Genomic DNA, 22434 nt, shown 5'->3' with positions numbered 1-22434 from the left:
GTTTCTTATAAAGGCATCGTTCAATTTTCACCATCCTTGGTTCTTCATGATGTTCTTTATTTACCTCATTTCAACTTTAATATTATCTCTGTTTCAAAAATTACTTCAGCACTCATATGTGAACTCACTTTTTCATCTTCTTCTTGCACTCTACAGAGCAACAATTTGGGGACAATTGATTTGGCCAGAATGAGAGAGGGATTATATGTCTTTGAACCTAATTCCGGTAAAAATTCATCCACTACACACTCCATAAATTCCATCCAATCTCCACCCATTACACCTTCCAATATATGGCATTTTCGTTTAGGACACCTTTCTGGGCAAAGACTTAATCATTTACATAAACAATTTCCTTTTATCTCTATGCATCATGACGAGGCTTGTGACATTTGTCATCTTTCTAAACAAAAGAAACTTTCTTTTTCTCAAAGTTTTAACAAAGCCAATGCAAGTTTTGATTTATTACACTTTGATATTTGGGGTCCGTTTCGACAAAATTCTATTCATAATCATAAATATTTTTTTACTATTGTTGATGATTTTAGCCGCTTTACATGGGTTACTTTATTAAAATCAAAAGGAGAAGTACAGAATCAAATAAAAAATTTTATTACTTTAATTGAAACACAATTCAACTCCAAAGTCAAAACTATTCGTTCTGATAATGGACCAGAATTTATTTTACCTGATTTTTATGCTTCCAAGGGCATTATTCATCAACGTAGTTGTGTTGAAACTCCTCAACAAAATGGAAGGGTAGAACGCAAGCATCAACATATTTTGAATATAGCTCGTGCTCTTATATTTCAATCTAATTTACCATCATCTTTTTGGTCTTATGCTGTTAGACATGCTGTTTATTTACTTAATAGAGTTCCATCATCCGCAATTAATTTTAAAACACCATTTGAGATTTTACTCAATCTTCCACCAAATTATCATGACATTAAAGTTTTTGGATGCTTATGTTTTGTTTCTACCCAAATGGCAAATAGATCAAAATTTGATCCAAGAGCCAAAAAGGCTGTATTTATTGGCTTTCAATCTGGTTTTAAAGGGTATATTGTTTATGTTTTAGAAGATAAAAGAATTGAGATTTCTAGAAACGTAATTTTTTATGAAAAGATCTTGCCCTTAGTCACAAAAAATGTCCAATTCCAGACACTTAGCCCAACATTGCCAAACACACCTTCTCAAAAACAAGATTCAGTTAGTCTTCCAGTTGAACCCTCACCTATACCCATTGACCCAACTCCACCTAGTTCTTTATTTTCTCCAACAACCTCTCCTTCTTCCTCACTATCGTTTCCTAACCAAGTTGAACCCATGACCACCGAATCCCTTTCAACACTAGACACCAGCCCACCATCACCTTCTCATCCCCCGTCACCTTCTTCACCACCTGAGCAACCCCATCCTCGTCATTCCAACCGGCCTCACCGACCTCCAGCATATCTCTCTGATTACTTGTGTAATTCCTCTCTCATCTCTACAAATCAATCTCCCTCAAAGTGCAAGTATCCTTTATCTTCAGTCATGTCTTTTTCTTCTCTTTCATCTTCACATAAAAAGTTTCTTTTATCTCTACATTCTGACGTTGAGCCAAAGTCTTTTAAGGACGCCAATCAACACTCTAATTGGCGCAGTGCTATGAAAGATGAGTTGGATGCTCTTGAGCTGAACAAAACTTGGCGTCTTGTTGATTGTCCTGCAGGGGTTAAGCCGGTTGGCTGTAAATGGGTCTATCGCATCAAACGCAAGCCTGATGGTTCAGTTGATCGATATAAAGCACGCCTTGTGGCTAAAGGGTTCACTCAAACTGAAGGTGTTGATTTCTTGGAAACTTTCTCCCCTGTTGTCAAGCCTGCCACTATCAGATTAGTTTTGGCATTGGCCTCTATGAAGCATTGGCCTATACATCAGTTGGATGTCAATAATGCTTTCTTACATGGGGATCTTTCTGAGGATGTTTATATGACTCTGCCACCCGGATTTATATCTCCTCAACCGAATCAATGCTGTAAGCTACTAAAGTCACTGTATGGTTTACGACAATCTAGTCGTATGTGGTATGACAAACTTTCTCATCTTTTGCTATCTCATGGATATCAGCAGACCTCATCTGATTATAGTTTATTTGTCAAATTCATTGGTGATCAAATTTCTATCCTTTTAGTCTATGTTGACGACATTGTTCTCACTGGTAATTCTATTTCTGAACTTGCTGCCATCAAGTCTATTTTACACCAACACTTCCGAATTAAAGACTTGGGCCCATTAAAATATTTTTTGGGTATTGAAGTTGCTCAATCAGAGAAGGGAATTTGCTTATCTCAGAGAAAATATTGTCTTGATCTTTTGGAGGATTCTGGTTTATTAGGTGCTAAACCTGCCTCTGTTCCAATGGATAGTACCACAAGACTATATCAAGACCAAAGTCCCTTGCTATCCGACCCTTTTGTATATCGTCGTTTGGTTGGCCGTCTTATCTATCTCACCACTACTCGACCGGACATCATGTATGCTACTCAACAATTAAGTCAATTCATGGCATCTCCTACTGAATCTCATCTTCAAGCTGCCAAGCATGTGTTACGATATCTGAAAACTAGTCCCGGCAAAGGACTTTTCTTTCCAAGGGAATCAGAAATTCAGCTTCTCGGCTTCAGTGACTCTGATTGGGCCGGATGTCCTGACACTCGGCGATCTTTAACAGGTTATTGTTTCTTCTTAGGCAGTTCTTTAGTCTCTTGGAAGACCAAGAAACAAACCACCGTTGCCCGCTCTTCCACGGAAGCAGAATATCGTGCACTTGCCAACACAACTTGTGAACTTCAATGGATAATAAATGTGTTACAATTTTTACGCATCTCTCCTATTCGCCCACCAGTTTTATATTGTGATAATCAGAGTGCTCTTCATATTGCTGCTAACCCGGTTTTTCATGAACGGACCAAACATTTAGAGGTTGATTGTCACTTGGTTCGACAAAAAGCTCAAGCTGGAGTGATGAAACTTCTCCCAATTCCCTCTTCTGGGCAACTAGCTGACATCTTCACCAAGCCTTTGTCTCCTCAACCCTTCCATCTTAATCTGAATAAGCTTAGTGTTCTTGACATCTTTCATCCTCCAGCTTGCGGGGGCGTATTAAACCACTCTTCCACCTTAGCCCATGACAACAATAAAGACGTCTCACGGCCCACAAATTCAGCCCAACAGAATACACAAATTAAATTATAATTTAGTCTTTATCTTATCTTATAGTTATCTTTATCTTTATCTATATCTTATCTTTATCTAATTTTATCTTTCATAGGCCAATACTCTATATATACTTAGTTTTACCTTCATAGTTTACAATTCATTCAATCAATAATCAATAAAATTTCTTCATCTTTTTCTTTCACAATTCTTTTATTTTCCTATTCTTTCACAATTTTATTAAGTTGATTTTATAATTATTACTAACCTTAGTACAATTTTTCTATTCCAAATTCAACTATAAAATGAGGTGGTTATCCTTTTTTTATAAGAACGATGAGGTTTTCTACTACCATAATTGTAATATCGATATTAGGTGAAATCTCAGGTGCAGTTAACTTGACATGAAATTGATAACTAAAAGCTATTAGATAAAAATTTAGTCAAATTATTTAAATTATTTAACTGCTCTCAATTATCAACTTCACGTCAAATTGACTGCACTTGAGTTTTCACTTGGATATTATTATAGAATTTTCCTTTTGGTTGGTCTAGTCATCATCGTCATCAATCATGCATGCACCATCCCAATTAAATGGTTTCAAATTGACACGTTTATAATTTGGAAAAGGAAAACATTGAGGAAGGACAAAATTAAAGGATAGGAATAAAAGAAAGAAATTAAATCATGAATCAAAAAAATCTAACTATAAATATAGTAGCAGACGCATCAATACACATGCATCAACACAAGCTCAACCATAGCCAATAAAAATAAGTATCATACTATATATACATCCTGTATCTAGTAATTATTCCAAATTAAAGAAGCTTACATTAATTCCAACTTGCAAGTTCGAAATTAATTCCAAAAGATCAAAATAATAGCAATGGCCACCACTCCAATCTCAAACATGGTGGTTACCTTGGAAGCCAAGAATCCCCCTAAACTACAAGCAGCACCAGCACCATCTTCATCATCTCACACCCTAGTCACCACCACAAGAAAACCCAGCATCATGACATGCAAAGCCATAAGCACCCAACTCAAACCAGAGCGACCAATGCCCCCGAAACAAGAACAACTCGACATATCATCCATATGGCGAAAGCTCCACGGCGAGGACAAGTGGGCCGGGCTTCTTGACCCGTTGGACCCTGGCTTGCGGCTTGAGATCATCCGGTACGGCGAAATGGCACAGGCCACGTATGATTCCTTCGACTACGACCCATACTCCAAGTATTGTGGAAGCTGCAGGTACCCACATGAGAAGCTGTTCGAGTACCTTGACATGACGCACATGGGATACACCGTTTCACGCTACATCTACGCGACGGCCAACGTCAGCCTGCCCAGCTTCTTCAAGAGGTCCAGGTTCCCTCACAAGATGTGGAGCGACAGGGCCAACTGGGCCGGCTACATCGCCGTTTCCGACGACCAAACCAGCAAGAGATTGGGGAGGAGGGACATAGCCATTGCGTGGAGGGGGACGGTGACGCACACCGAGTGGCTGGCGGATCTCACGAACTACTTGAGGCCTTTATCTCCGGAGATTCCTTGCGGCGATCAAGGGGTGAAGGTGGAGGCGGGCTTCATGGATCTTTACACTGATAAGTCCCCGCAGTGCCGTTTCTGCAAATACTCTGCCAGACACCAGGTTAATTCCTGTTTAGCCTTAACTATTATATAGTTAGGGCATGTTATTTTTCTTGATGAGTCTTGATATTATGAAAAGAGGAGTGTTAGGGGCTAGTAGAATTTGTGATGTTTAGCTAACATCAATATTTTTAATGGTGTGAGATGACATCTAATGGTGTAGGATTAATTATTTTTTTTTAATAATTAAGTGCTAATCAAATTTTAATAAAAATACTCGCCTCTAGACTTTCTCTTATGAAAAATATAATAAGAATGGAAAACATACACATAAAAGCAATTGCTAGGATGTGCACACTCATGTGTGATTAACAAATTTTAATATTTCGTTAATTACCAGATGGGAAATAACAAAAGCAATATAATAAGATTGGAAAAGTAGAACAGTTAATTTTAAATAATTGTAATTAATAATTATTAATTTTATATTTTTTAAAAAATAATTTTAAATATTTATTAATTAATAATAATTAATTAATATAAAGTGTAATTTAAAAATATTTATTAACTTGTTATTGATTAAATTTTTATTGGTCATTTAGTGAGATTGTATAAATTTTTGTAGCTTGAAATTTTTGGACATTAGACATAAACAAATTAAGGGCGGCTTCTGCTTATCTCCAAGGAGTAGTGGTCACTGTCAAATAAATTAATTTTTAACTTCTAATATATATATATATATATATATATATTAGTATTAGTATTTCAATTTGCCGGCCTCTCTAACTTTTATTTATTTTTTAACCGGTTTTGAAATAAAAGAATATATGTATGTATGAAAAGATTAACGATCAAATCAATAATTTTTATATTTATCTATAGATATATATATTTTTAATTTATTTTTAATATATTTTATAAAAATAACTGATTTAATGATTAATTTTTTTATGTAGTGTTGCATAATTATTTTAAAATTCCCAGACACAAACCTCTTTTTGGTAGAAATGAATACAAATAAAAATTGGAAAAGTATATGGAATTATTCCTAATCAGGCAAAAATGGAACAACTTAATTAATTATAATTATATTAATAATTAATTTTAAATTTTTTAAATTCAAAATTTTAAAAATTTAAAATTAATTAAGTAAATCTAATTAAAACCTATAAAAACCTTCCTCTTCTCCCTCACATTAACCTATCCAGAAACCAAAAGAAACTAAAAATGTTGCTTTCGAAAAAATTACAGAAATATAAAAAAAATATTTATTTAATAGAAAAAAAACATCCTAATATTTAACAAAAGAAATATTTAGTTATATTTTGGCAAAAATAATTAGATATCTATAAAATTTTAAAAAAAATATAAAATTCTTAAAGAAATAAAAACATTCACATTTGTAATACAAAAAAATTCAAAAAAATATATAAAAGAACATCCATTCAATATGAAAAAAAAACATTTCAATACTTAACAGAAGAAACATCTATATATAATTGTATATTAACTCATTTTTATTTTCGAGGTTTAGTCCATTAAAAAGTTGGCACGAGTTCGCTGAAGCCGGTTCCTAGCAAATAAGGGGTGTTTGGCATTTATTTTCAGTTCTTTTTAGTTCTAGTAAGAAATTATGTGTGTTTAAGTTTGAAGAAGTAAATTAAAAAGAAAAAGTATGAAATGAATATATGGTGATATGAATTAGATCCTTTCGGAGGTGAGGAAGTTGGTTGAGAAGTACGAAGACGAGGAAGTCTCGATCACCATCACCGGCCACAGCTTGGGCAGCGCGTTGGCCGTACTGAGCGCCTTTGACTTGGCAGAAACTGGCTTAAACGTCAAGAAAGACGGCAGCGGCATCCACATCTCCGTGATCACGTTCGCCGGTCCGAGGGTGGGAAACTGGAGGTTCAAGCAGAGGCTGGAGTTGGATCACGGCGTGAAGGTGCTTAGGGTTGTGAACACTCACGACATTGTTCCGAAGTCGCCGGGGTTCATCATCAACGAGAGCTCGCCGGAGTGGGTGTACAGGCTGTTCAAGTGGTTGCCTTGGAGCTACGCTCACGTTGGGGTGCAGCTGGAGTTGAACCACCGGGACTCACCTGATTTGAACCCTAATGGTGATGCTTCTTGTGCTCATAACTTGGAGGCTTATTTGCATCTCATTGATGGGTTAGTAATTTACTTCATTCTTAATTGCTTTAATTACTTTTGTTAATGTATGTGTGATGCAACTCATGAGTCTCATCTTTCTATACAGATAGAAATTGAATAAATGACCATTTGTACCTATGAGAGATGAAAACGCTGACATATGTACCCACACTAGATTGAAACTAAACTTGTACCCATGTAAGATGCCTTCTGTATGACAAAAGTACCATGTAGGCATCTTGTATGGGTACAAGTTTAGTTTCAATCTAATGTGAGTACATATGTCAGCGTTTTCATCTTTTATGAATACAAATGGTCATTTATTCGATAGAAATATAATTACATGAATCAATATCATGGACCCTGCATCTTAAATATGATATGATCCCATTTGTCACGCGTTGAGGGGGACCAGGAGGACCATGGGATCCCATACATAATAAGACATTTCAGTGTGTTTTATATATTTGGATATTTCATCACCGCAAAAGATACCTAACATTAGCAACATATACCTCTGGTTTTAAGTTTGATGCTTTTTATTTTGATGGCCTTATATTAGTCATTCTTGATTTACCTAAATAAAACTAGTTTCTTAGGGCTTTTTACAAGGGATAAAGTCTGTGTCATATATTTATATGTATTTTAAGCGAAAGGCATACTAAGAGTGATGCAGTTATGTAATTATTATAAATTTTGGATAGATAACTACATTGTTAATTAACTACTCTTAAATCAAAACTTTATTAGCTTTCATTAAGGTGAATGTAAGTGCAGATACCAAGGAAGCAACCTTGGATTTAAGTCAGCGACTGGGAGGGACGTTGCATTGGTGAACAAGAGCTGTGATTTTGTAAAAGACAAACACTCAGTGCCACCGGTGTGGTGGCAGGACATGAACAAGGGCTTGGTCAGGAGTTCGGATGGTCTCTGGAGGCAGCCGGAGCGCCCAAGGCACGTCGACCACCCGGAAGATATTGATCACCATCTCAACCAACTAGGCCTCCTTCAATCCCAATCTTGAGTCAAACTCTTCGCTTAATTAGCGCATGGACTTCATTTTATGAATGAATAAGTGTTATACAAACTAATAAACACAAAATTACAAGTAGTACTCCTCCATAATGCTACAGACAGCTGTTTAGTTGTAATATTTGAGAAAACAATTATTACATGATGTGATATTTATAGAAATCCAAAGTTCGATGCTAAATCTTTTTTTTTTTGTTCTCAAGACTAAACATGAGAACGTTACAAAAAATGATGCTGCGATATAAAAGTATAGCACTTCTTAAAACAACCATACCATAAGAAGTGGATTCGCTCAACTGAATCATCTTGTGGAATTCATATTAAAACATATCTAGTCAATCAATAGTAGTGTAAATATAGAAGAAATTACTAACAAGAGGGAAAGGACATTTGTTTGTTCGTTTTTGTTTTCTTTTTTCTTTTTCCTTTTTCCAAAAGCGACCAGGCCCAAAACAAGTTCAACCATTGTAATTGAAATGGATCCATAGCAAGCCCAAAAAATAAAAATAGATCCAGAGTAGAGATCGGTCAAATCATAAATACCACTAACTTATTCCAAGGAAAGGGGCCTGGGAATGAAAGAGAAACAGGTTAAATTACAAGAGGCGCATTTGCCTACTTTCTGGCCTCAACAGCATGGCATAATTACATCATAAAATCAAAGAATCCATCCAAACGAACCACAACAGGATACATCGTGTTGTTCTCGTGAAATGCTCAGCTGCCACATATCATTCTGAATTCCTTTTCTTTTCTATATTTTGATTACTATTAAAATTTCACATAATGACAATCTGCTTGGTTCAACGTTATACACAAGACAACTTATTGAAATTACATATCACCTTATAATTTCATGTGGTAATATTTATTAAAACGTTGCAAACATACAAATTGAAGATTTCTAACAGCTTCACAGAACTACAAAACTTGGTTCTTCTGCCCTATTATGCTTGCAGTATAAGAACAAGCACAGCGTTTTGGGGCATATGGCAGAAGTACTTTTCAAAAAGTATATTAATCTTGACCTTTAAAGCACCAGCAGGTTTCCTTTAAGAATGACAATAGAAGCAGGGTATTGATGTTAAGTTCCAGCTACAGCTTTGACTTCAGACTCACTCCTTCCCTGGAATAAATTAAATATCATAATCATTACTCCCCTAGAAGTTTATTAATAGATTTTCTTCACCAGCAAATAAGAACTTACTGGCATCATGAATAATTAATCACATACATTAAAAGAAAAGACAGCAAAAACTGTTGATATGATAGAGACAAGCATCTAATTAGGTGCATAGGACTCTCTGTAAGTTGAGGGAGGAGGATGGCAGAATATTTAGAGGCTTTGAATTCCCAACTTCAAAACAAAGGAGTTAATTTATTATATGTTACTGTAAAGTGTTCATTTTGTTGTCCAAAATACACGGCATCATGTGTCCCAAGATGAGAATCAAATATTCTAGCAGATTAGAGTCCTTCACTGACCTCAGAAGGATTAGTCTTTCGAATCTTCCTAGTAGGAGTCCGCATGGTAACAAATTCTTCAGCTGCAGTTGGGTGAATCCCCACAGTAGCATCAAAGTCTGCCTTAGTCAAGCCAGCTTTAATGGCGACCGCAAACCCCTGGTTTAAGCAATTGTAAGACTAAGTGAATTGAAGACCCACAGATCATTACCAAAAGAAATTTAGAAACAGTTGTAGCAACAATTGCAAGGACCTGTGTAATTTCAGGAGAATCTTCTCCACACATGTGTAAACCCAGAACTTTATTGGTTTTTGCACACACTATCAATTTCATGAAAGTCCGGTCTGGTAAACCAGACAGCGTAGCCTTTAGTGGCCTGAAATTTGATGTGAAGATGTCAACATCACCATATTGTTCAACAGCCTGCACAAATTATCAACACTGTTATGCATCTGTGGATCTGCAAAAGTCAACAAAACTATAGAAAATAATTAATTTCAACCGGTTAAGACTTCTGTCACCTGTTCCTCAGTAAGACCAACTTGTCCAATTGGTGGTTGGGAGAACACAGCAGAAGGAACATAACTTGAAAAAGAAGAACATAAACTAACAGTTAGGAAGCCATGAACCACAAAAAAGAAATAAACAAATCTTAGCAGCAACCAGGAACTTAGAAATCAAATTAGCATTAATAGAAACAGTGAAAACAGGGAAAATACATTAAATATGCACTAATGAATGGAATATCAAACGCAGTTCAAAATCTTCTTCAAATATGATTAGGAATTCTAGATTAAAAATATAGTCCTAAGATACAAGAAAATGGTTTCATGAACTCCAATATAATAATATGAGTGAGAGCCATCAATATCCGTGTGAATCAAAGTCAATTTTATACAATTGAATCTCTCAAAATTAATCTACCATTGGTTATCATGTGTGGCATCCTCATAAAATTTTAAATTAGACTCATTTCATGATTATCATAAATTGACTTTAAGAAATTAAAAAGATAGATATTTATAGTTTATAGATTTTAAAATTTGGGATCCACTAGTCACAAAAAGGGGATTCATTATCAACATGACACCAATTATAAGAATTATAAGTCATTTGATGATATAAGTGTGTAATGTCACACACTCACACTTATCCTGGGGCAGCCAATGCATGAGGCTCCCACTTGGTAGATGTATGTAGCCTTATCCCCACAAACAAAGTGACTGTTTCTAATCTTTGAACATATAGCCTACAGGGAAAAAAGTAGCAACCTAATTCTTGGTCCAAAGCTCACATTATAGAAGCAATACAGCTTTGTTATAGTATTGTGGATTCCACCACCCCCCCCCCCCTTTTCTGTTTTTCTTTTAACAGAAAATTAAATAAACAGAATTAACGAGCAGTGGGAAAAATGCAATCTAACCCCAGAATTCAGAAAGTGTACAACTTTAAACCCCCAAAACTTTATTTCCTTATTATAAGTTTGACATTCTTTTAATAGAAAGCAAGTACATTTTACTCCCTTGAACTTCTACTTATTTAACTTTAGTCCCTAAACCATATAGTTCAAGGGGGGCAAGATGCATTTTTCTAAGGTCCAGTTAATTTGAGTAGTGCTCTGGTTAGCTCGATAGAGTGGCAGGTGAAATCCACCTGTTTGTAGAGTTCGAATTGCATGCTTTCTAAATTCTAAGTGAAAGTGCAAAAGTTCAACAGTTCAAGGGGGGGCCAAGACGCATATTTCTAAATGTTCCAGTTAATTTAAGTAGGGAAAAAAATCCAGCAAGACAAGAGCTACACATATCCAATAATTCCCCTTTCCCATCTCGACCGTTCTACCAAAGAATATTAATGAATTTCTGTATAAGAATCCCATACCAATAGTTTATCTATTTCAGCTTAATGCTGTGTACTTAATTTACAATGCACACACTAATTACTCAACAGGTAAAATATAATTATGGCATGATGCCTTATGCAACAGATACCTATATTCAGGTTTTGTTGGCTCATTCAGAAACAGCGTTTTTGCTAATGCCACTCCCTCCATCAAAGCAACTGGAGTCAGATTTATCCTATCTGTAACATCGCCGACTGCCCATATTGAAGGAACTGATGATTGAGAATATTCATTAACCTGGATGAATGTGAATGCAGAGAAATAATATGATGAAAATGGCTGATCTCATGAATAAGTATTCTACAGAAAACTGATGAAAACTGTAAACTACCTCTATTGCACCCTTTTTATCTATTTTCACGCCAACAGACTCCAGTCCTATATTCTGCAATGAAATTGTATGTCATAAGCACAACTCTCTTATTGTTCCATGCATGAAAAAGAGAAAACAGTTTCACAGATGAATCAAAAATATAAACCTCAAGGGCATGCAACACTTAAGAAAAAAAATCCAGCTAAAAGTGTGCATAATGTATTTGAACGCAAGTTTCAAACTTTTTATGTTCATTCTCACTTGAAATTTATTGGAGAAAGAAAAAATTCTGATCAATTTGTAATGTTTTGAAAAAGAATTATGTTTTAAATCCTGAATGCTTATTAAAGGGAATAGAGCCATCCATTAAACACAGTAAATTTTCATTTTCCGCACTGAATTGTGTGATCAAACATACTGCACAGAAAAAAACAGGAACATATAATTCATACCTTAGTATTAGGTTTGCGACCAGTTGCAAACATAATGTGTGAGAAACCTTCCACAGTACCCTTGTTCGTCTTCAAAGACAATGAACCATCGGCTGACTTCACAACAGCTTGGGGCGACTCCTCGGTATGGAACTCGATACCTCTTAAAGCCATCTGTTCCCCAACAAAATCTCTAATCTGGAGACACGGATCATAATTTGAATGAGAAGATTAAAATAGTACCACCTAGTATTCACTCAATTGCATAGTACCAGGAATGCTGTTTACCTCTTCATCAAATCCCCGCAAAACTTTCTTTTGCCGAATAAAGACGTGAACGTCACTCTTCAAACCATTGAATATGCCAGCAAACTCCAATGCAATGTAACCACCACCAACAATAGCTATTTTCTCAGGTTTAGAAGGCAAGTCAAGAGCAGCATCAGAATCTATGGCGTGTTCACTTCCAGGGATATCAGGAATAAATGGGCGTCCCCCTACCGAAACTAGAATGTGTCTGGCAGTATATAGCTTCCCATCAACATCAACTGTATGAGGATCTACAATCTGGGAGTGATTTACAAAACCATTAACACCATACATTACAACAAACTAGTGTTTCATACTTTCATCCATTCCAAACCGAAACCTATACCATATTTTAGTGTGTGTATGCATTAAGATATCATAATTCGCATTCTCTTTCAATCAAAACCTCAGCTTTTCAGCTTTTTTTTTCTTCGAAAAAGAAAAGCCTTTACCTTTCCACGGCCTTCAATCAATTGGACATTGGAATTTTTCAGAATGTTCTTGTAGATACCAGTGAGTCGCTGCAACTCAGCATTCTTATTAGCTATCAGAGTACTCCAATCATGCTTTGGCTCACTCTCATACTTCCATCCAAAACCATTACTTTCCTCAAACTCGTGAGAGTACTTTGAAGAGTACACAAGCAGCTTCTTCGGCACGCATCCCCTCAACACACATCTACATTGAACAAAAAAAAAAAGAAAAAAAAGAAAAAACCAGCACGAAGTCGCATAAGCAAGTAAGCAACGATTACTAATGCATGAGAAGTCTGAAATTCAATCATTGACGAGGCTACAGTGTAATGAGAACTCACGTTCCGCCGACGCCACCGGTGACGTCGGAGGAGATGGTGGAGAAGGGGAGCTCGCAGATGGCGACGGAGGCGCCATAATTGGCAGCGAAGCGGGAGGCGCGGACGCCGCCGCTTCCGGCGCCAATGGTGAAGAGGTCGAAGTCGTAGTTATGGGGGTTGGCGGAGGCGGAGAGGGTGAAGGAACGGCGGCGGGTGCGGGTGTGGTGAGAGGGAGAGAGGAGTAGGGTTTTGCGGAGAGAGAGGAAAGAGGAGGATGAGGGAGAGAAGGAAAGTGCTTTAGAGAAGAAGAGGGAGTGAAGGGTTGGGGAAGAGAGAGAAGAGAGAGAAGAGAGCTTCTTTGGAGTTGTGACTGTCAGAGACGTAGCCACTGCCATCTTTTTCGTTACTGATTCCCCTTCGCCTTCTTCTTCCTTTTTAGAGGTTTGCGTTCTACAAAATCTAATTTGGACTCGTATTCTTTCTTTTATTCCTTTTTAAAATCTGGAAGTAAGTTACTTGGTTATCAACTCTCCCAAGTCCAAAAGGTCAAGTTTGCAAATTTTACGACTAAATGAGTAGTAATTTATGTTTTGCAAAAGTAAACTCTTTAATTAATTATCTATTTTCAAGTTAGTCTAAATTGTTAGTGAAATTATAATTATTAATTTGAATTTTTTATTAAGTAAAATTTAAAGAGAAAGTATAAGGAGCTAATAGCCTAAGCATACAATGTATACAATAGAGGTTTAAAAAGTATTAGAGATATGACCATTAGTGTTTCATTATTTTGTCAGGTTACGCTTTTGGAATGAGTGATTTCATAATATGGTATTAAAATTCTAGATCCGAAAGGTCAAGAATTCGATCCTTAGTGATCCTTGATGAACCCCAAAATCAGCTTAAGCTTTTGGGATGGTTATTCTAGGTAGTATGGATAATGTTCATTTTATTCATGGACACATTGTACGTTTAAACCATTGGCTTCCTAGCAGTACTCAAATTTAAAATAGAGAGATAATAATTTTCTTCTTGTCTGATATCTTGATTGAAGGATCAGTGTACAACTTTTATTACTTGGTCCAAAAATATTTAGTGTGCATTTTGTATTATGTATGTAATGTATACCGTCATCATCGTCATTATTATAATGTTATAAGGTGAATGATCGTGAATGTGCTAATGAGTAATTTGCACCTGCCTTACAGCTTACTAGTACAATTTGAGTTGTAAGGAAGGGAAGAAAGTGCAGTCGTGAATATAGTAGCCGACTCTATTTTGCCCCGGAATTCAACAGTGTAACAAATCAGGCAAATAAAAATGAAGAGGGATGTGAAAGTTTGAGAGGAAGAGTAAATGAAGATATTAGAAGTTGGAAGCGATACAGAAGTGGTTGTTTAGCAATACACAACAATAGCAGCATATAATGAATTTAAACATTTTATTTTAGAGAGACAATCCGGACTCTTCGTCCTCTTCAAGATCGGAGGTGTAGACAAAGTAGAGAGCCCATATGAGACCGAACACAGCAAACAGGATCCAACCAAGGAGGTTGTTGCTCAGACCAAATGGAAGCCCTGTTCCTTCGGTGCTCAGCCTCTCATCCACAAGAGCCATGGCTGGGCTCGACATGCTTGCAGCCATAGCAGCTGCCATCAAGGATGCCCCCATCCCCATCCCCATCTTCGACTTGCTTTCATGTGAACAAGCCTTTCCCTCCTCCATGGAGCACCTCACTCTTCCCATCTTCCCCATTGCTGGCAACCCTGTACAATTATTTCAAAAATCATCTACCACTTCCACATGCATGTTTCTCACTCTAATCTTCCAAGGACGGTTAAGTAAAAACTTACCAAGAACGGTTGAGGATGAAACCCCGAGAGCTCGCTTGGGCAAGAGACCTGCGCGGGTGATCGATGGAGTTGTGGTGCTAGCAAAGATGGATGCCATTTTTCTTCAATTATGATGATGATTACCGAGTATGCCTATTAACTTCTGTGATGTTCCACTATGCGTTGGAAGTTTATTTCATATGAATTGCCAAATCTGTCAAAATTTATTTAGTATCGGGTAATACTCAGTCCCTGCACCACACACCATGGATATTGGATAGACTGAAAGCCCCTCGTTCGATATCCTTATCTGCAAAAACCCAATAACTTTTTCCCACGTGTCACGTAATCTGATAGATGAGTCATGAACTATATTTCACTCTCATAATCGCAACTTCAATCGAAGCTTTTCCCGGACTTGTTAAAAGTTAAAAACTTTAAAACAAGCAAGTAAAATTATTAAAGAAAATAAGAAAAAAGAAATGTTCCTGACGCCCCTGCAAGTCTAACCCGAATAAATAACATAAGATAATATGTAAAGCCATAAACACCTGGCGAACATGAATAACACTTGGACACAATGTTGGAACAATCCAAATGACCGTTGTTCATTTTCAATAATTATGTAAATTTGATCCTCAAAATAAAATATAACTTAGGCCCACAGTATGCGCTTGAATTAATGGAAATCAAAGAACATAGGCAAAACCCAATAGAGGGTCGAGATAAATTATGTACACAAACCAACAGCATCTGCAAGCAACTGAAATACCTATGTAATGCTTATTTTATCTTCATTGTCACTATCAAAAAAGCTAAACTCCTAGAGATACGTGAGGAAAATTTGAATCAGCAGTGAGGGGCTTTACAAGAAGAATTGCCAAGAACAAAGAATTAACCGAAGCAGGCAAAGAATGTGCCTACTAAGTACTAACTTGTTAACAAAAGCCATGTAAAAGCAACGGTTGTGGATTTCGGGTTACGCCTGGAGATTGCATCTTTGCAGAAGAGGGCAGTCAAAATTCACAAATTTGGTCCAATAGTTCTTGTATCTTCTCATTGCAATATCCAGCCATGGCTTTCTAACTCCATCATAATGTATAACAGCAGACTGCTCAATCTCATTTCCGTCAACAGCAGAATCAGAACCAAGGCCAAGAACTTGCCACCGTCTGTCCAAAACCATTGTCTTGTTATAGAAGGTGAGCCAGCCTAAAGGCAGACTTCCGGTGTTAAACAATGGCCTCTTAGAACCCTGCAACCAATCACCAAGACAAACACATTACGTCAGACTATCATCGCGTCATAACCAATAGAAATTTAATTTGGTTCTTCATCTAGTCTACCTCAAACCACCAACAAATCATTGTTTTAATGTCATGCGAATATCAAATTCTTGACCCCCTAATATTAGTCTAACTTTCAGGTAAACAATCTTAATGAGCATTCTAATGATGACATTTTAAGGAGATTGATACAATCAAATTTCAAAGGAATAGATGCTAATGATGACATTTTAACACCCAATTACTTTATACGTGCAAAACTTTAAATGCAGGAATGCTAGAGGCCTGAAAATTTGATGAAAGGAAATTTAATTTGTTGGGGGGTCATATAAATAGTTACTGTGAGAATAAAATATAATAATAGAATAAACTAAAAGCCAACTTCAAAACAAAGACATTTTCTAAATCATACCATTTGCAGATATTTGTGATAGACAGCAGTTAAATTATGTCTCCTCCACTGCTGTAAATCTAACAAATTCATCCCAAATGCCCATGTGCAAGCATTGACATCAAACCTCTTTGCAATGAATGGATCTGAAAAGTTTATGAGCATATTCATTCTATGAAATGAAGATTCGCTTTCCTCACAAGTCTGAACTGCTCCAATTACTTTTCCTTCCATATTGGCATTCCATAATCCACTCAGATCTTGTTGCACCACCACATCATGATCAAAAAGCACAATCTTATGTAGAGCAGGGAAGATTTCTGGCAGATAGAAACGTAGGTAGTTCAATTCAGAAGTATATCTTGGATCGTTAGAATCATATTTCTTGGAGGTGCTGTACTTCGACAACCATTTAAAGTTGTCCATGTTCTGTATGTGGACTGTGGCACTGCCAGGAGGGTTTAACAAGAACCACATTGAGATTGCAGGAAAGTAGAGTGAATTGGTCACTACATGGAAAACAATTTTCTCCTCCTCCTGCATTTAAAAGTTATTATTGTCAATCACTGTCGCCATTATATATAGGTTAACAATAACAATACCCATATCCGGGAATCAACTACATAAATTGATAGATGACATTATTATTATGCTGAATAGGAATTAGAAAGAATGCTCTCAAGTTAAGAGACGGGTTTCAACCAGGGACAGAAGCTGGAAATTAATTTTCTAGGGGAAAAAAGACTTCACTTTTAAGGGTAATGGTCTCTTGATGTTACTAGCTATAAACTTTCTAAAATAGATCAATCAACTTTTAAGAGCAGAAGAAGAACAGATATAGGTGTTGACTATCAAAATATTAGGTAGGTATTTTAAAAGAAATTTGATATAGTAGTTGCATTCCATTGTGAAAGAGCATATGTATCTACTACTATTTGGTTCTTTCACTGGTTTGGATTCTTGAATCTGCAATAAGTTCAAAAATTCTGTGGCACCCACAACTAAGTAATGCTTTGAGGTAATGACACCAAAAAGTCAAACTTCAAATTGGATAAAACATAGTTGAGAATTAAATGCCAAGTAAAATGTATCATAGGTTCAAGAAGGATGACAATAAGAACAAGTGGTGCCATGCACAAATGTGGATTCTTATTTCTTGATCTTACAATCACCAACTTCACAGTTAGATAATGGTCAAACATAAAAGGTTTTATATCTTATACATTAATTACAATAAAGAGAAGCACTTTAGCCTGACATGGAAGAGATACGAGAGAAGCATAATTTTCCCTACTTTGAATTTGCTAGTTATATTTTGGTTATTTTCCCCTTTCCATAAATTGTATGAGGATTAATAATAGCCGAAGTTAAATCAAAGAGAATCCAAATTAAAAACAAAATGATAATAGTCAGTCAATATTCTATATAAAAAGAAAAGAGGTTTACCTTAGCAGCAGAGACAGTAGAGTTAACAACCACTGCAGATGCCAAAACATTGTCAGAGAACACAGCGTAGTGATAAAGTTTTGGATCATTAATCTTGTTTTCATTTGGGAACTTCCTCTGCTCGGGTCCGAGTGCAAAGTAGTCGGCAGTTAGCCGCATAGAAAGACAGTGAAGACCTTTTGGGGTGGTCCTTGCAGCAAGATGAACAAGATATGTTGCTTGACGTTGCTGAGAACGAAGTTGCTCTTCAACATTATGATTCATCGCACGGAGCTTAGAAGCCATAGAAGAGCAATCTGGGAAAGCTCGGTTGGCTTTAGATAGTGAAGCCTCCATGTGCCTCATTTTCTGCAAAGCACTGTGAACTTCACTTGTTTTCAGATTGAAAAACAACTCAATTTTCTTTTCACAGTTCATATCACATAAATTTACTGAATACATTCTGCTTCATTAATTTTGTACTAGAGAACATGAAATCACCAAGTTTTCACACACCATAAACTGACATCAAATAAATGCAGTTGTAGAGAAGTCTTTACCTCCTTGGCAGATCTGAATCATGGGTAGCTTCTCCAGCTATGCGTTCCATATCTTTAATTCGCAGTTTCAACTCCTTGACCAAGTGAGAGTTGCTGCCTGGGGGAGCAAAGCTCAAGTATGCTCGAGCTCTAACTATTTGATCCTTTATTTCCTCAACCTTGTGATTTGTCACTTTACGGTATTGAGATCGCGAATTCTGATGGCGACGAGTTGCTTTCCGATCAGATTGCTTATCTCCCACTTCAATATTCTCACTTCTTGTACTTTGGGAGTTGGTGGATATATCCAGATTGTGCATAACTGTCTCGTTTAAATTCCTCTGTAAATAAAATAATAAATCAATAAATTAATATAAGATTGTTAAGATAAATATCTCTACAAAATTCAATTGCATTTATGTATTCAGCAAATACATGTAGACACATAATTGTCACCAAGAACGAATGCTATTTCTTTGTCTTATAAATCATTTGCCTCTCCAGCGAAGATTTGGACATCTAGTTAAAAGTACGGAGTAGCCAAAAATGACATAATTATATTCAGACATCTGACAGGCAAGTCTCTTTTCTAAAATAGACTAGGATCGTGAGATCGTCTCACAGTTAGAAATAGAAGCATAATGTGTTTACCTGTTGATTGTAAAGTTGACAAAGTTAGGTCCTAGTTTTTCCAAAGCAATAGAAGGCTTTCAGTTTGCTTATACTTCATACAAATAAAAAAAACTAAACTGTTATTTTCTTTCCCAGTAAGCAGACAACAATACATATCGTCTTTATAACTAGTTTCTTGTGTTTTTTTTTTTTTATCCACTGGAAAATTAGCTCCTATCAGGCCATGGATATTGAAGCAAAAAAAAAACCAAAGTGGTCTTGCTATTACTAAAAACATGATTGCAATTAGCTACATTTATAAAAGCCAGCTCCTACAGAAAACTTTAAATATTTCCCATTTCTTTGTATAAATAATATATGTTAACTAGGTACATAGTAAACTCATGAGTAACTAAATTTTCAAAATCATGAAGACTTCCCCTCCGAAATAGTGGATAGAGTTAACCATTTATGGAAGAACTGATAGGGTTGAAGCAAAACCTAAACATCTAACTACAATTTCAGACTGAAAATAAACCGCTATGCTTTTTGATAACTTCTACACCCAAATTTCTAGATCAGCAATTAATTAAGCACTCTACATCTAGTGATTACAAAATTGACCAGTCAATGAGTCGAGTAAATCTGTATATTCATATTAGATTAGTGAGCACAGAAAGCATAGAACTAAGTAACCATTTCCAATTGATCAAAAAGTAGCACATCTGATTAATTATCATAATCAGCGTTTACACTCGGTGGAAATCGAATGATGTAAATAAAAATCCCAAGCATGCATATAGATAAGTTATTTTCGATAATTTGATTTTGATGCATGGCAGGCATGCATAAGTTTTTCACATAGGCATCCAATCACGTGTTGCCATATCATTGAAAGTATTTGGCCGTTATAATAATTACCTCAAAATTCATAGAAGCAGGGAATAAGAATGGATGAGCTTATATAACATTTTATATTGACACTTAATCTATATTTTCTGTTGTTACTTTTCCTCACATGTCCAAGAAAAAAAAAATTAAAAGCATGTGGCCTTCAATTTTTCAAGTAAGCAATCCAAAAGAATTAGTAAAAAGTGAACTTGATTGAAATTGACTATCAAAAACTACTTCTCTAGTTAGTTATTAAACCCTTTTTAAAATTATATTTAATATAAAACATTATACCTTTTCTCCATCAGTGAGGGATAATCCTTTCTGCTGAGTTTCCTCTACTTGTCTTTCATGGTGATCTACTTCTGAAACTTGAAAACAGTGAAAATAGTGACATCACTGGTGAATGCTTGAGTGGCATAACATGGAAGCCCTAAAAGACTTAAGAATTATAGAGAGCACCAAAAAACACTAACCATTAACTTCCAAAAGGTTACTTCTGCTCCCATCAGTTAAAGAATCCTCAGAATCATTGGTTCTTTCTGAATTGTTACTGATTGCTACACCAAAGTCATTTTCTTTATAAACAACTTGCTTCGGTTCTTCTAACTCTTCAGCACCTTCCTGAATTGGTCAAAAAAGGTCAAAATCGCAAGCATAAATGTTATATGTACATTCTATAATCCACGGGGGAAAAAGATGAAAGACTTAGCACGGGGAAATTTTTAAGCAAATCTTTCACTACCTGTTCTATAGCATTCAACTTCAAAGGATCTGGCCTGTATGCCTGCAACACACACTTATAGTCAAAATACTTAATCGCATATATCAGATTAACATCCAAGAAATTCCGTTGAGCTGTCGGTCTGCAAAAAAATTTTCAACTTACCGGCACTGAATAGTCTAAATCACACCGGAAAAAAAAAAACAGAAAACAAAGAAAAAAGAAAAACAAGAACAGTTTCAATCTAAATTCAATAAACAAATTCTTTGACTGTTTCTCCTTTTCCTCGATTTATTTACAGACAAACCAAACAGGATGAAGTAGAGACGCAATCATCAAAATAAAAAAGAATTTTAAAATATGAAATAACACTGATCAGCTTGGGGAGAAGGATTCTTACGAAGCTTGACAAATCATCGAGAAAATCTCTTCTTCCTGAAAACGAAATTCACAGAAACGCAACAAGTCACTTAAAACGTGGAAATGGAAATGAGCAGTCGGAAACGCAAAGATGCTTGCGGGAGACGGAATTGCGAGTTTTTTTTTCTCGTACCATCGGGTGTAAGAAAATTGAGCCTGTGCGAGACAAAGATTAGAGGAGCGACAACGGAGAGGGAGAGAAGAGCGAGGATCAAAGTCCTCTGCCACCGGCGAATCTTCTTCATCGTCGGCGGCGGTGGCATTGGTTACCGGTGGTGGACAAGCCTAATCGTTGTCAACAAGCACATTTACAGAGAAATCCAATGCAAATTCAATTCGATTCGGTGGTTCAAGAAAAAAAGAAAGGAATCCACAGAGACCCTAGGGTTTCCAGCTATTGGCCTTTGCTCTTTTTAGAGATAGAGAGAGAAAGAGAGAGAGGGAGAGGTAGCAAGCGCCATCCATGTTCTCTTCTCTCCCCACTCTGAGAATTGCCTTTGTTTAATTTCGCTCACACTATTTTTTAACTCTTTCCTTTTTTCTTTTTTTCCTTATGTTTATTTTGTTTTTTGTGTGCTGGCATTATATAGTTTTGGGGAATGCCTTGAGATTTGTGCCGCCAGTTTCACACGGGACGAATATTATAACCAGTGCTTTGAGCATGTATGGTGGATGATGCGGACGATTGGTACTTCTTGATGTGATACTACTACTACCCTGCTCTTCACTTTTTATTTGTTGCTATTGAGTCAAAATTTTTTTTTTTACCCAAGATATGGAGATTCGAAGTCGCACATTTTAATTGAGTATAGAGAGATTATGTCATTTGAGCTATTGCTTCTTGGCTGCTATTGAATTAAAATTGATAGTTAAAAATTATTAAATAATATTTTAATTTAATTTATTAAATTATATAAATATTTTTTATTATTAATTTTACGTAAAAATAATTATAGATAACTATGAATTTTATTAATTTTAATTATTAATTTTATTATTATATAAATATTTTTTATTATTAATTTTAATAACTCTTTATTTTAGTGATATTTTTGGTCAAGTAATTATGAATTTTAGGGTTTGTTTGGGTGAGTTTCTAAGAAAATATTTTTTTTCGAG

General features: G+C 35.9%; 4 protein-coding genes across 5 annotated transcripts; 1 reads left to right on the top strand and 3 right to left on the bottom strand.

The window, feature by feature from the left end:
• Positions 1 to 3895: 3895 nt before the first annotated feature.
• LOC112754515 (phospholipase A1-Igamma2, chloroplastic) lies at positions 3896 to 8168 on the top strand. The gene is made up of 3 exons (XM_025802179.2): positions 3896 to 4862; positions 6507 to 6973; positions 7733 to 8168. Exons 1-3 carry the CDS (start codon positions 4095 to 4097, stop codon positions 7977 to 7979), a joined length of 1482 nt encoding a protein of 493 aa, XP_025657964.1. The 5' UTR covers positions 3896 to 4094; the 3' UTR covers positions 7980 to 8168.
• Positions 8169 to 8718: 550 nt separating this feature from the next.
• Positions 8719 to 13956, bottom strand: LOC112754514 (glutathione reductase, chloroplastic). Its single transcript, XM_025802178.3, has 10 exons — positions 13220 to 13956; positions 12858 to 13083; positions 12385 to 12663; positions 12118 to 12294; positions 11684 to 11737; positions 11441 to 11589; positions 9974 to 10037; positions 9705 to 9875; positions 9473 to 9610; positions 8719 to 9113 (listed from the first exon to the last, which is right to left on the bottom strand). The coding sequence occupies exons 1-10, from the start codon at positions 13591 to 13593 to the stop codon at positions 9072 to 9074; spliced, it is 1674 nt and encodes a 557-aa protein (XP_025657963.1). The 5' UTR covers positions 13594 to 13956; the 3' UTR covers positions 8719 to 9071.
• A 578-nt stretch (positions 13957 to 14534) lies between these two features.
• On the bottom strand, positions 14535 to 16198 carry LOC112754380 (photosystem II reaction center W protein, chloroplastic). The gene is made up of 2 exons (XM_025802002.2): positions 15049 to 16198; positions 14535 to 14961 (listed from the first exon to the last, which is right to left on the bottom strand). Exons 1-2 carry the CDS (start codon positions 15143 to 15145, stop codon positions 14642 to 14644), a joined length of 417 nt encoding a protein of 138 aa, XP_025657787.1. The 5' UTR covers positions 15146 to 16198; the 3' UTR covers positions 14535 to 14641.
• LOC112754377 (probable galacturonosyltransferase 6) lies at positions 15611 to 21978 on the bottom strand. Of its 2 annotated transcripts, none has more exons than XM_025801997.3 (9): positions 21449 to 21978; positions 21296 to 21330; positions 20917 to 20958; positions 20648 to 20795; positions 20466 to 20542; positions 18690 to 19009; positions 18151 to 18508; positions 16726 to 17241; positions 15611 to 16282 (listed from the first exon to the last, which is right to left on the bottom strand). In XM_025801997.3, the coding sequence occupies exons 1-9, from the start codon at positions 21576 to 21578 to the stop codon at positions 16007 to 16009; spliced, it is 1902 nt and encodes a 633-aa protein (XP_025657782.1). In that variant the 5' UTR covers positions 21579 to 21978; the 3' UTR covers positions 15611 to 16006. The 2 variants fall into 2 exon arrangements, with proteins under 2 accessions (XP_025657782.1, XP_025657783.1); XM_025801998.3 differs by having other exon boundaries at positions 20466 to 20536; positions 21449 to 21930.
• Between the last annotated feature and the right edge of the window lie 456 nt (positions 21979 to 22434).

Source organism: Arachis hypogaea, chromosome 16 (assembly GCF_003086295.3).
Source record: "Arachis hypogaea cultivar Tifrunner chromosome 16, arahy.Tifrunner.gnm2.J5K5, whole genome shotgun sequence".
NCBI lineage: Eukaryota > Viridiplantae > Streptophyta > Magnoliopsida > Fabales > Fabaceae > Arachis > Arachis hypogaea.
This window is presented reverse-complemented; position numbering and strand designations above follow the sequence as displayed.